This window comes from Oryza glaberrima, chromosome 6, assembly GCF_000147395.1.
Source record: "Oryza glaberrima chromosome 6, OglaRS2, whole genome shotgun sequence".
Classification (NCBI taxonomy): domain Eukaryota; kingdom Viridiplantae; phylum Streptophyta; class Magnoliopsida; order Poales; family Poaceae; genus Oryza; species Oryza glaberrima.
Window position 1 is genome coordinate 11,334,140 of NC_068331.1, and position 13,502 is coordinate 11,347,641.

Consider the following 13,502-nt stretch of genomic DNA (forward strand, 5'->3'; position numbering starts at 1 on the left):
TCGGATTCAACCGATGAGCTGGGCAATGATAACACCCAACATCGGGTTCAACGCCTGTGGGTGCCGTTTCCCCTTTGGAGGTGTTGCTTTCTTGTCTCTCTCCTTGGGTGAAATCCCAGCCCAGTTATGGGCAGGCGTTGGCATTGGCCTTGTCGTTACTTCCCTTCCTGGAGGCCTCGCCTTGATGTTCTTGCTCCTTCCTTGGTCGCCATCGGGTTTTCATAGTTGTTTTGCCACAGGTTTTTGTTTTTTCTTCTGTGTAGGGTTTCACCGGCTTCCCCTTATTCAAATCCAAGTTTATGGACCGGGGTGGCATAACAGAACAAGTTGGAGGACCTAAATGAGTGATCTGCAAGTTTAGGGACCGGGATGACATAGTTGAACAAATTTGAGGATCAGAACGGTCGATTTGCGAGTTTAGGGACTGGGATGACATAGCAGTATAAGTTTAGGGACCGGTGATGGACTTTTACTCTTTACTCTTGTTTTTTTAGGTTGACTCCAAGCAAGACCCAACCGGTCAACCAAACCAGACCGGCCCCGAGCCCCGGGACCAGTACTGTGACCACGTCTGGTTATTTTGGATTCATTGGAGAAGAGGGGAGAGAAGAGTTGGAGACTCGTTCCTTCGTCCTAATCATTGGTCTTTACTCAGTTTTGGGTCGTCTCTTGCAGACGCGTCGTCACTGTGATTATATTACGAGCTGGCCACTTAATTAAGCGTAGGAGCTAGCGCGTTAGGAGACTTTGCCTGATTATAAATAGCTAAGCGCCTTCAGTGCCTGTATATGCTTGCAAGAAGGCAAAAGGCAATAGAGCTCTCACTAGCTACTCACTACTACTGAAGATACTGATACCCTAGCTTGGGAAGGAGCAGCTAGCTTAGCTACGAGTTCAGCGAACATTGGATCCATCGGTAAATGTCTTAATTATTTACTGTTACTAGCTAGTATGCACTAATTTATCTCGCGAATTATTCTTTTTATATATCATTAAGAATTTGTCCGCCTGTGCAAACTATAATTTGGTAGTGGTGATCAGCCGGATGGTAATGGAGTAATAAACGTTAAGTCATTATTCTTGGAGAGCCGGTAAACACAAACTAGCTTATAGCTATAGGGAGAAATCAAGCAAGATGCATGAATGGAGCATGAAGAGGTCCCGTACTTGATATATACTTTTTCATGGAGGGAAATATCAAAATTAATTTTACAGGTTGGAATAGAACTGAAAATTTATCTTTTTAAATATGTTCTTGACAATTTGTAATGGTTTTTAGAGTTGTAGGTATTGTCTTAGGAGGTATATACACTTATAGGGTAGAGCTTATATACATTCTGACAAATATTAATTATAAGATACATATACTTCTTTATATATACTTCCTGAGGATCGGAAAAAAAATATAATGATCTCAAATCGTAGGCTTGTTTTCATTTCTCAATCTGCACTCTAGAGGAAAAGGTCCCACTACTAGAAAAAATATTTTCGGCGCCGTAGGGCTTTTATTTTCACAGGTCCCACTACCAGAAAAAGCTTTTATTTTCGCATTTTCCACTTTAACCTCTTCCGACTCCTCCCTAAATTTTTCCTTTGGTCCGGTATATACACTGCCATGGTATCAAAATCTTTTGAATTTGATGAACCAGATGAATAACCACCCTGAGTCAAATATATATAGTGCAGATTTCGCACACCTTAAGTGGCCCCATCGTTCAGCCTCTTATATCTAGCTGTCAATTTTTTTAAAATTTGTTGATAACTAGCTATTTAGATCGATGGCATGTCGTTGCAAGCAGCGAGAAGATATATATCACCTTGAGGGATAAAATAAATTCCATATCCTACTACTATGGGAAAGTGTTTATATTCTTCGAGGGGGCATCCCCTTGTTTCGTATCTGTGACCTAAATAATAATAAAAACCTAAAGAAATTAGCGAGCTAGATTAATATGGAATATATCACTCAATAAATATGCAAATTAAAATTTTAACTTTTACAAGTTTTAACAAATATAACTACGAATTCAGGATAACAATTTTCAGTTTAATTTATTCTTTTTGTTGTAACTTGTAGAAGTCGAATTTGGTTTTTATATTTTTGTGGAGTGATATATTTCATATGAATTTAGTTGTCAAATTTTTAATAACTATTTAATGGTATGTAAGCAACGAGCGGATATTCTCAAGGGATAAAAATACATACATACATACATACATACATACATACATACATACATACATACATACATACATACATACATATATATATATATATATATATATATATATATATATATATATATATATATATCCATACTACTATCTCAAATAAAATATACAGAAGCCCACGTGTGTCCTACCAACCAACCTCATGGGCCCCACTCCTCACCTCCATTTGCTCCCCTTGCTGAACTCTTCACCTCGATCCCTGCTAGGGCAGCTGCCCCACATCCCCACAGTTGGACGAGTCTCCTTTGGCGTTCTATCCGTGGAGGTAATATTCCTCATTTATTTAAACACCATTCAAATATTTATAAGAAAATACCACCTAAATGGTTATTAAAATATCTTTGAACAATATAAATATACGTTTCCACAAAATCAAAGTTTAAACACAACTTACACATTAGGACATAAGAAAATAATACAAATCTAATATATAAACAGTACTGGTACTGTTTACAGCCGAACTTTTTTCCCTTGATTTATATTTGTCGATTATGTACTTGATTTTTGGTATAGTGATATATATCATGCTATGCAATACATTGATTTATTTCACAATAAATTATCTTGAAATAGAGAGAAAACAAAGGTGTACGTGGGGAGATCTTCTCTCTTGGGGGAGTAGAATCCATTTCGCTGTTGAAAGAACATGTGAGGGGGCTACTGTGCGTACATGGAGTGGGGCTGTGGGGGGCACCGGGCATGTGTTAATTAATTTGTTGTTGCAAATGACCTAATTAATCCACTGATTTACAGGAAGACCCACATCAACACTGGACTATACGCTGCATACGAGTTCGGGTGCACCAAGAACCCGCAAGATTGATCAAGATGCCAGCGGTGGAGACGATGGCTCTGTGGGTGGCCGTTGTCGCGCTTGGAGCTCAAATCAAGGGGATGGCGGGGACAGGTAAGCGCGAGAGGGAGAAGGTTCGCCTGCTGAGGGAACAGGCCGAAAATACCAAAAAAATACTCAAGCTATTGGAGGATAAGAAGACGCCGTCGACACCGCCGGACCCCGCGATGGCCGGGGTGCTGTCAGGCCTAAGAGGTGCCCTCGACGACATATCGAGATCACCGGACAAGAAGCCCGGCGAGCTCCACGCCCTCGACCATCGGATCTCCTCGATCCTACAGCAATACCACCACTACAACCACGTCGCCAGCAACAGCATCCACCGAGATTACCGAGATGCTCATGCTCCTCCTCCAACCATGGTGGCGCCATGGCAGCAAGGTGCAGGCACTGACAGTGGTGGCGACTGGGGCCATGTCGTGAGGGGGATTGTGGAAGACGCGCGGGTGACCGTGCAGGGGGCGTGGCACGCGACGCACAACGTGGAGGAGGTGCTCCGCGTGGCGCAGCTCGCGCAGCAGGTGGCCGACCTCATGGAGCGCCCGCACGCGGCGTCGCGGCTGATGCGGGACGCGGAGACGTCGTGGCCGCTGCTGAGGGATGACCTCCGGGACGCCCGCTGGGTCGTCTGGTACAGCCAGTGGTATCACCTGAGCAGGATGCCATCCCCGTCGTCGCCGCAAGCCTCGTCGACGTCCTCCGGCGCCGGCGGCTGTCGTCCTCCGTTGCAGCCAGCTGCGCAGATTCTAGACGCGGCTGTGAAAAAGATTGAGTTCTGCCTCCAAGTCCTCCCAGCCATTGGATATAGCTAGTAAATTAACGTAAGCTTAGGTGCCGTTCTTCTGAATTTAAAATCACTACCATTGCACGTGCGTGCGCAATCTTATCGTGCGTGCCCATATGCATAAGGATTTTCTACACCTAAATACCATGGCACCCATCATTTGCGTGCGACTCAAATAGTTATTGAAAAAATTAAGTAACATTGGTTGTTATGATCTATACACAAACATGCAGAACTAAATTTGATCTACAACTAGAGAAAGAAAAATAACAAAATCAGATAGTGAATAGTAACCATACAGTGCAGATAAAATTTGTTATTTTTGTTTCTTCATTCATACACATCCGCACATGTGGACCCCCGTTTCTATAACAGGAATCATTCGTGTAAACAGTACCATTTCCCTGGATCAAGTAGTCTGGTACACACGAGTTCATAGCTGAAATACCAAAAGCACATACACGAGAGTCTAGTGCTAATTATTACATCATAAGCCCGCAGGCATTCTCTTAAATCATCGAACCGAGCGGTCCGGAATACATCCAAAAGCAGAAATAGATGAGGCAGCGGAATTCAGGCAGCGGCATGCCATTGCCACAGGCAACGACCGTAACTAAGACCTACTGAGCGCCATCGTCTTCTTCTCCCTCCTGGTAGTAGGCATAGGGATCCTCCGAAGCTTCATCTCCCGCTTCTGATTAATTTTATATTTGCAAGGGTGAGTACCAACCGTACTCAGCAAGCCACCACAGCAAGAAATGCACATGATAGGGGTATTCAAAGGATAGCTATGGTTCCTTTGCGCAAAGCCAGTTTTGTAATTCTTTTCGCAAGCCTAAGACCTAGCACAGACTAATCAAATTTTAGTACCAGTGTTCATATTAAACAATGACGGTTCTGTCCACCATCCATTGTGATCCCAAGGATAGCTTCCCGCCATCGAGTCGTTATGGTTTTCTGAGGACGTCCACATTCCCACCTCTCAGGAAGTGGCTCCATCAGCATAAAAATCATCATGCAATATCCCATCCCACACAAGTTAAGAATTTAGAGTCTAGCCAAGTGTAATACATGTCCCGGTGCTCAATAACCGCGAGTACGGCTATTCGAATAGATTTGGTTTACTCACACTGCAGTGGATGTGCACTTTACCCGCACTCCGCAACTGCCCAACACATGAGCCTCGTCCCAACACATGAGACGCGTCACGGCAAAGCTTTTCGATAACCTCGCATTGGCAGTACCCGCTCCATGAACTTAAATCCTCATGCACTCTAGGTGTCCATGTTTCTAGCAGTGAGAGGAGTTCTGGCGCTCCCGGGAAAGAGAAGTCTCACACACATATTAAATTATAGTTCAAATTAAGTTCTCTCTCTCACACACTCTTGGCAGTCCTACCAATGGCGACACCGATGTAGGGCACGCCTCTCGGCCCTACCTCAACGGCTGTCCCATCGTAGCGCACCTGCCTCACTCAGGGGTGAACCATCTATGCAGGGATACTGCCTCCGCTCGGCTATCTAATCCGCTAGGTCTATACCCATTCGAGAAGTACGGTTGTACGGGGGTCGTTTCATGCTTAACTTCATGGCTCGGTCCTTAATTGACCGGGGACGGTACTAGCCTTTTCCAGATACCACCCAAATCCTCCGTCCGCCCCAGTCGAAAATAGTTGTTTAGTTTTATTTTTTTTTCCTTTCACAAATCATGTTATCAATATCATGGCAATGTGGCGCTCATGTCTCCACATGCCGCATCTCAATTACCTTCCCAAAGGTAATTGCCCAAGCATATAGCATTTGATAAATATGAGTATGCATAATTCTAGAATAGCATTTCTAAGCAATTGTCATAATTGACTAGGGACTCATACGTAAACATGGTTACGAAGGAATAAGGGGTAAACAATAATCAAGACATGGCATAATCACAAGTAAGATGTTCATCATTGCATGCAATTTTATTTGTAAACAAAATAATTTCGCAATTGGGATCAACATGTTCAAAGAATAGTGATGACTTGCCTTGCTCAAAGTCTTGCGGGTCTTGGCCTTCACTTGGATCCGCAGCTCCCTCGGGCTCTATAGTTACGTGCGAAAATTGATTTGAATTCGGTTAGAATTCAAATAAAAATCCCAAATAAATCCAAATGGAAGTCGAACGCGAAAGTCGATTCTTTTATATTAACTTTACTATTCGCGGACTAGGGCAAACCCAATTTCGATTTATATATCCTAAGCTATTTTGCGGGTGTAAATATTTGGTTAGCATAAGTTTTTGATTGAATCTACCCGAGTATTATATTCATATATTTGGTTAGAAATTTCTATTGCGAGCTAAACATCGGACGGAATCCTAAAATTATCTTATAATATTATACGATTTAATTTAGTCTATGACTAAATGATTAAATATACGTCTAAAATTCCTAGTGATTAAATCCGAATTTCTATCGTGAATCGATTTCTTATAGAGATTACCCAAATATAATTTATAATAGCCTATAAGAATTCATCTAATTAATTATATCTAAATTACTACCGCGAATTGATCATTTGTAGAGATCATTAAAAACAATCTACAATAATCTATATAATTCACCTAATTGTTTAGTTTTTAAATACATCTATGATTATAGCATTATTTTGCAAATACTATATTTTCGTTAATCCTATACTTAAATTCTAATATTTTTAAGTGTCCTAAATTTCTCCTAATTTTTCCTACTTATTTCCTTCTCTTTTCCCCCTTTTTTTCTTTTCCTTTTCTTTTCTTTTCTTTTTCTCTTCCTTCTTTTCTTTTCTTCTTCCTCCTCCCGGCTCCTCCCTGCCCCTCTCTCTCTCTCGACTCCCTGCTACCCGGGGCGGCGACGGCGACCGAGCAAGGGGAGGAGGCGGCGGCTTACCGACGGCGGTAGCGGCGACAGCGGCGCGACGACGGCACACGGCGCGGCGGCACGAAGGCGACGGTGCGGCGGCGCGAGGGCGGCGCGTCGGCGACGGCGGCGCAAGGCGGCGACGCACGGCGCGGCTGCTCCGGGGCGACGGCGCGGCGGCTGCGAAGGTGGCGGCGCGGCGGCACGACAACGGCGGCGTGTGGAGAAGGGGAAAAGGGAGAGGAAGGGGGAGATGGAGTGGGAAAAATGGGGAGAGGGTGGAGTTTTATAGGGGAGAGGAGGGGAAAGAAAGAGAAGGGAAGGGGCGACGCGACGGCGACGCGGCGGCGCGGGGCGCGAGGCGGCGACGGAACGCGCGGCGACGGGACGTCGACGGCGGCGGCGACAGCGGCGGCGCGCGGCTCGGGGCGGGACGCGACGGGCGGCGACACGACGGCAGCGCGGCGCGACGGCGACGGGGCGAGACGACGGGCGAGCGGCGATGGAACGGGCGGGCGGCTCGGGGCGCGAGGCAGCACGGCATGTGGCAGCGGCGCGGGGCGCGGGGCGGCGGGCGCGCGGCGCGAGGCGACGGGACGGCGCGGCAGGGGTGGCGTGCGGTGCGAGGCGGCGATGGGACGCACGCGCGGCGCGAGGCGGGACGCGACGGCGACGGCGCGGCAACGGCGATGGGATGGCGACGGCGATATGCGGTGATGGTGACGGCGCGCGGCGGCAGGCGACGATGGCGACGGCGGCGCGGCGGGCGAGTAGCGCGCGGGCGAGCAGCGCGAGCGGCAGGGGAGGGGTTAGGGCTAGGGACGCGATCGAACACCTAGGGGGCAATGAATAGTGACTTTTCCTATTTATCCCGATTTTAGTGTATTTCCCATATAAATTTGATTCCACAATTCCTAATTTTTGCATATAGGAAGTTTAATCAATATTTGTGTTATTTTAACTAATGAATCCACCCTAGATTAATATTACTCATATTTTATTTTTATATAATTTATTTGAATTTTTAATTAGGGTTAATTCTTATTCCATCGTATTTAAATTTAATTGATCCAAATATGGTCGCGATAATATTTTATTTATTCCTATCCACACCTAATCTTTATTTTAATTTATATTTATTTTACCAATTTGTTTTTTTAAGGTTTATTCCTAATTAACTATTCTTTACTCACGATTAATAAACTTCGAGATCAAATCCAAATAAAATAGGCGAATAAGATCGGCATGATGCAATTAATTTAAAAAGTTTTTGAAAATCCGTATTTTTAGAGTTTAGATTTTTGTCGGTCGAATTTTCAGGGTGTTACAGCACAGAAGGGGGCATTATGAGTCCGATACGAATACATAAAATGAAGGGTTTTGATGTCCATGTACAGGGTGCAGAAGCACCTACAAATCGGGCGTTGTTTCAGTACTTGTAAGTAAATTGTTTCACCACTAGCTTAACACATGTTTCAGACTATTTAAATGATGAAACACGGTTGAATCATGAACTAAAACACTTTGTTCTGAAACAGGAAACATCAAATTTCAAATATTGAAACATCAACAAATCCACAAGGATCAAAAAAAAATTTTTAAAGACCATAAGAAATCCCACTACAACAATTTGATGCAACACAAAGAAACATCGAGTTACATTGGCTCAAACATAAAAAAAATCGCAAAAATACCAGTCAGATCTGCCTTCTTCCCTCTCCTCCGATGGCGGCAGTGCAGGAGTAGATGGCAGTAGCCCAGAGAAATGGCGTCAATGTTCCTCGAGACGCTGTGCGCGTGGCCGCCGATCGACTTGTGCAGCTGCCGCGCGAGCAGGGTTCAGGCTTGAACTGGAACGGTTTCAGGCTAAGCAGGAAACACTCAATGAAGCAGCCACCAATAGCAGCATCGTGGCAGGCGCTCCACTCGGCCGATTCGTGCCAAACCAACACGCCACCTCCTCAAATCTCCCTCAACACGCACACCGCAGCGGTAGAGAACACCAGAACGACGGGATGGACGGACGAGGCGAGAATCTCGCTGTCGCCTCCACGTACGGCGAGAACCCGTGGGCCCGTGCCCGCACCTCCTCTCCCACTCCTCGGAGAAGGCGAGGACGGTGGTGGTGGTGGTGGCGGAGGTGTAGGAGGAGAAAGGGAGGTGGGCGCTGGACAGGTGGGAAGCCGAGGAGGCGGAGGAAGGGAGAGGGGAAGGTGCGAGAAAGAGAGAGGGAGAGAGGGAGTCACGGGTGGTTGGAAAAATGCGCCTAATATTTTAGGCGTGGATCGGGCATCCGAGTATGAGCATTTTCGACATAGCGTTGCTGCTTCGATTGTTCAACTGACAGCCAGCGATATATATGATGAGGACATCAACACCATCGATACATCCACATCTCCACAAGTACAATTTCATGATCCTATTTCCTGTGCTTGTGCACGTTAACTCAACTATCAGGTGAGTGAATTCTTGAGTTCATATTCCGCTTGTTTATATCCTGGAGACGCGTGCACTCTTGTTTTACTCAGGAACGCTGGAGAGAATCCAATGGGGAGAGGATTCGTGCGGGGTGGGCTACAAGACTGCACCAACTTTTGATGGCCGCCATGACTTCATGCGAACTCCGATTTGGACGTACAAGTATTTCATGGAAAGCTTATCAAGTCCACTTTCAAATGGATCCAGCACCATGTCCATATATGTTTTGGAGCACCCGCAATTATCGTTTTACTACCGAGTACTTTTCTATCCACGGTGTTGCGTCACCTCATTTGGGTCCAATGGATTGTGTATCAAGTTGGGCCCATTAGGGGCGCCCCCTAGGGTTAGAGCATGACCTCAACACCCATGTGGTCGTTCCCCCCCTCTTCTTATACTTTTAGCCGCCGCAAAAAACAATTGGGTTTAGCTTAGATCAAAGTCTAGCATCGCTACTTTGCCAAGTAATCCCATGATCGGTTAGATCGCCAGTTTGCTTGTTATGAAACCCCACTTGTGATACTTCTGTTGATTCAATACATCATCTTGATTCGTAAAATGAGTTGCTTATTTATCTTGTTCTTACTAGTTCTCGATTGCTTGCAGGAACAAATATCCTCGTGGTTGGGCTGATCATGCATCCGTCAAACGACCGCCTCTGGAGTTGGTGTAACGATTGCTAAGGTGCAACATCCATGGATAGTTGTAGTCGTATCACCGTCTCTCCATCCAATCGACTTATCCTCTTATCGAAAGATCGTGATACCATCGCCCACATCAATATATACGCTGACTGACCACCACATTGCATGCATCGGTCAAACACTCAAACTACTACTGCTGCTGCTACTAATGAAATAAAGATAAATCATAACCTACATATGTAAAAAGTATGCCAATGTAGCTATGCGTATGCGGACAACCATCCTACCGTACATCAACAACGTGAATTAATTCGAGACATGTTAGGACTTGGGTTATACTATGACCACGTACATGAGTCCACGTGGTCACAGATTTGCAGAAATACAATTTACAAATAACTAAAACTTGGAATTAGGAAAAAGAAATATTGGAAGCGAAGTCTATAGTTCGTATAGGAATAAAGTTCATAAATAATGGGAATACAAAATTTTTAAAAAAAGGAATATTAAAAGAGGAGTATAGAGCACTGCATACATAAATTTTTTTTTAACTGAACAACGGTAGGAGATCGATATATTAAGAAGAAGAGAGTTTGTCCTGTTTATAAAGAAAACCAGACCCAAAAATTATACAACTACACTCTAGGTCAAATAGGACGGTCGAAAGACTTTATATTTAAAAATAATTCATAACTTTTTCATGTGAACTCTAATAAAGATAAACTTTATACCAAACTTGTAGCTCTCGACGCGATCTACAACTTTGTAGTGGATTTTTTTTTATTTTAAGTCATTTTTGTCCCAAAATGTAATTTTAAATTAAAATTTCAAAATCTGAAAACATGCAACAATATTTTGGGACCATAAACAGTTTTAATTCAGAAACTTTTCAACTACAAAGTTGTAGGTCGCGCCGAGGGCTACAATTTTGATATAAAGTTTGTCTTCATTAGAGTTCACATGAAAAAGTTATGAATTATTTTTTGATATAAAGTTTTTAGACCGTCCTGTTTAGGGACCGGGATGACACAATTAAACAAGTTGGAGGACCTAAATGAGTGATTTGCAAGTTTAGGGACCGGGCTGACATAGTCGAACAAGTTTGAGGACTTGAACGGTCGATTTGCGAGTTTAGGGACCGTGATGACACAACGGTACAAGTTTAGGGACCGGTGATGGACTTTACTCAAAAAACAATATAACTAGTTCAATTTTTGAGCAATTCATTGAGAGAGCAGATATTTTTGAATTCTTTCTTGTGTAGGGGAAAATTATATTTCGCTGTCGCATATACTTTTCGTTGATGTTTAGAAATTAGCAAGCTATTTTTATAACCCAGCCTTTTACTTAACTAGAAAGGTAGCCCACACATTCGCACTGGCATGCGTATTATTTTGTTCTGAAAACATATCGAACAAATTATTTTCAAATCAAAAGTAACGTGTTTTTTTATTTTAATTGAATGATCACCAACTCTCTCTTTCGCAAGAATTCCCAAGAAAAAATTTATTGCCATTGGATGCAATTTATTGGTTTTGTTACATGCAGTTTATAAATGGAGGAAGTATACATATCTTAGACATCGTTTCTATAAAATATACGCGACCAATGTGGTAATTTTAAGGAAAAAACATAGTCAATATGAAATATAATTATTAAGCATATCATGACATGATAGGCCACCGATTTTGTATTGCCACCATAGACATGCAATATGCATAGAAACCCAGAACGCTACTGCAAAGGATAGGATTTTAGTGAGTTCAAGGGTTTATCGTGTGTGATGATGCTATGCTAAATGGAAAGCCATGTGGAGTTTAATTTGATTGCACAGTATTTAATAGGGTGAGCCATGCTCCACATAAGCTAGCGAGCATAGCATTCAGTGGAAAAACATGATTGTGTAAGAATTTTTATGATTGTCGTTGTGATTAATTTTTTCAATAACATTTATAAATGTTAGGATTTATATACTCCAAGCCAACCACTCTTCATCTTTTTAGCTAGCGTGCATTACACATGGTTGAAGTATATTTAGATTAGAAGAGTACAGTACCTACCTTATTTTCTCTTTGTGTGGAAAAATAGGAAATTTTACAATCATGGTAATTTATTATGCCTAGTGCTATAATTATGTTATAATCTGTGCAATTTGATGTTTTAAGTACTGAATAATTTCTAACTTTCATGTGTGCGACATGAAAATCTCTCTCAATTTCCCCTCATTCCCTTCTTTTTCACACAAAATTGTGCGGCTAGAGTGAAAACAACTTTATATATAGTCCTGGTAACTATAAATGTCACATAGCAAGAATTGTGCCAATTACAACTTGCTAATAATTAATTTTGAGTTTGAGAAAAATTGGTACAAATTTCGTATTTTTTAGTCTTCAATTTTAGAATATTAAATTTCGATAAAAATAAAACAAAAGAGTTTGTGGAACTTACATGACAAAAATAGGGCTTGTTCAGGAGACGTTGCTGCGGCAGCACTGCAGATAGGGAAAGGCACATTTGTGTTGACTTGCTACTACGGCGTGTGCCCGTAGCAAAGGAAGGAGAGCTGCCCTTAATCAATGGCAGGGTTTTTAATATGGGAGCTCCCTTGGAGCGGTGAATCAATATAAAAAACGTAAATAGATAAATATATTATTAATAAATAACTAATTGATTGAATTTAATATTTAAATATGAAATATATATTTTTTGTAAATTGTAAAAAACATTACTTGAATATTCTATGAAGGTTGTAAATAATGATAATATTGTTTTAAAATTGCAAGGAAATGGTATAATGTATTTGCATCATTGCATGATAGTATGCCCACATATCTGTCACTGTAATTTTTTCCCCTATGGAGTTTGTCACAAAGGTTGGGATCTGGTCACTTTTTTTTACTATGAAGATAACGATATATAGGAGATAAATAATGTTGTTACCTTTTAGCCGGGCCATTTGTTTATATGCAGCCGTATAAGTAGGACGCCTAGAATTCACATCATGCGTATCTTCACCGTATTCATATTCTGTATCATTGCTTTGGTCTCGAATTTCTATTAATACGATCTTGTTGATCCACAAAGCTGCGAGATCTTCATCAGGCGGGTGTATCAATATAGAAACACCAATATGTGTGCGTGAATGAGGTAACTGAATGAGGACAAATCAAAATAGTATGATCTGCATAAGCTTGTAGATCATTGTGGTTAATCTATTATTAATTACTATTAAGAAACCCTCGTCTACGACTAAATTGCACGTAAACATTATCTAAAAATAATTGCACGTAAAAGGGAGAACTTACCTGCAATTGTTCGTTGAAATCAACATCTTTTCGTTTGACGTATTCTTTTTCCCTGGTTATAAGATATAGCATGTGCTATTCTGCAGAATGGAAACATAGAAAGAAACAACAATGCAGCAACCAATGTTCATTGAGAGATCCCTTTGAACCGACGCTGATTAGGATGAAAAAGGCAACTAAAACCCGGCTGGCCGGACCAAAGCCTAGATCGTCGCCGATTAGAGAGCTGCATCTCCGTCGAAGACTCCATCTGCTCGTGATCTGTTTAGCATGGATTGCCGATCTGTTCATAGAGTTTCGATATGTAGAGGATGAGATGAGAGTATGAGAT

The 13,502-nt window shown here is 42.5% G+C and overlaps 1 protein-coding gene and 1 pseudogene across 1 annotated transcript; both read left to right on the top strand.

Annotated features, from left to right (window-relative positions):
• The first annotated feature begins 805 nt into the window (after window positions 1–805).
• LOC127777882 (uncharacterized) lies at window positions 806–4,210 on the top strand. The gene is made up of 2 exons (XM_052304502.1): window positions 806–916; window positions 2,986–4,210. Exon 2 carries the CDS (start codon window positions 3,061–3,063, stop codon window positions 3,895–3,897), a length of 837 nt encoding a protein of 278 aa, XP_052160462.1. The 5' UTR covers window positions 806–916; window positions 2,986–3,060; the 3' UTR covers window positions 3,898–4,210.
• A 4,280-nt stretch (window positions 4,211–8,490) lies between these two features.
• Window positions 8,491–9,706, top strand: LOC127776904 (uncharacterized; annotated as a pseudogene).
• The last annotated feature ends 3,796 nt before the right edge of the window (window positions 9,707–13,502 follow it).

Excerpts from the sequence above, each read along its gene's own strand:
- LOC127777882 (XM_052304502.1), top strand. The coding sequence starts at position 3,061 with ATGCCAGCGGTGGAGACGATGGCTCTGTGGGTGGCCGTTGTCGCGCTT.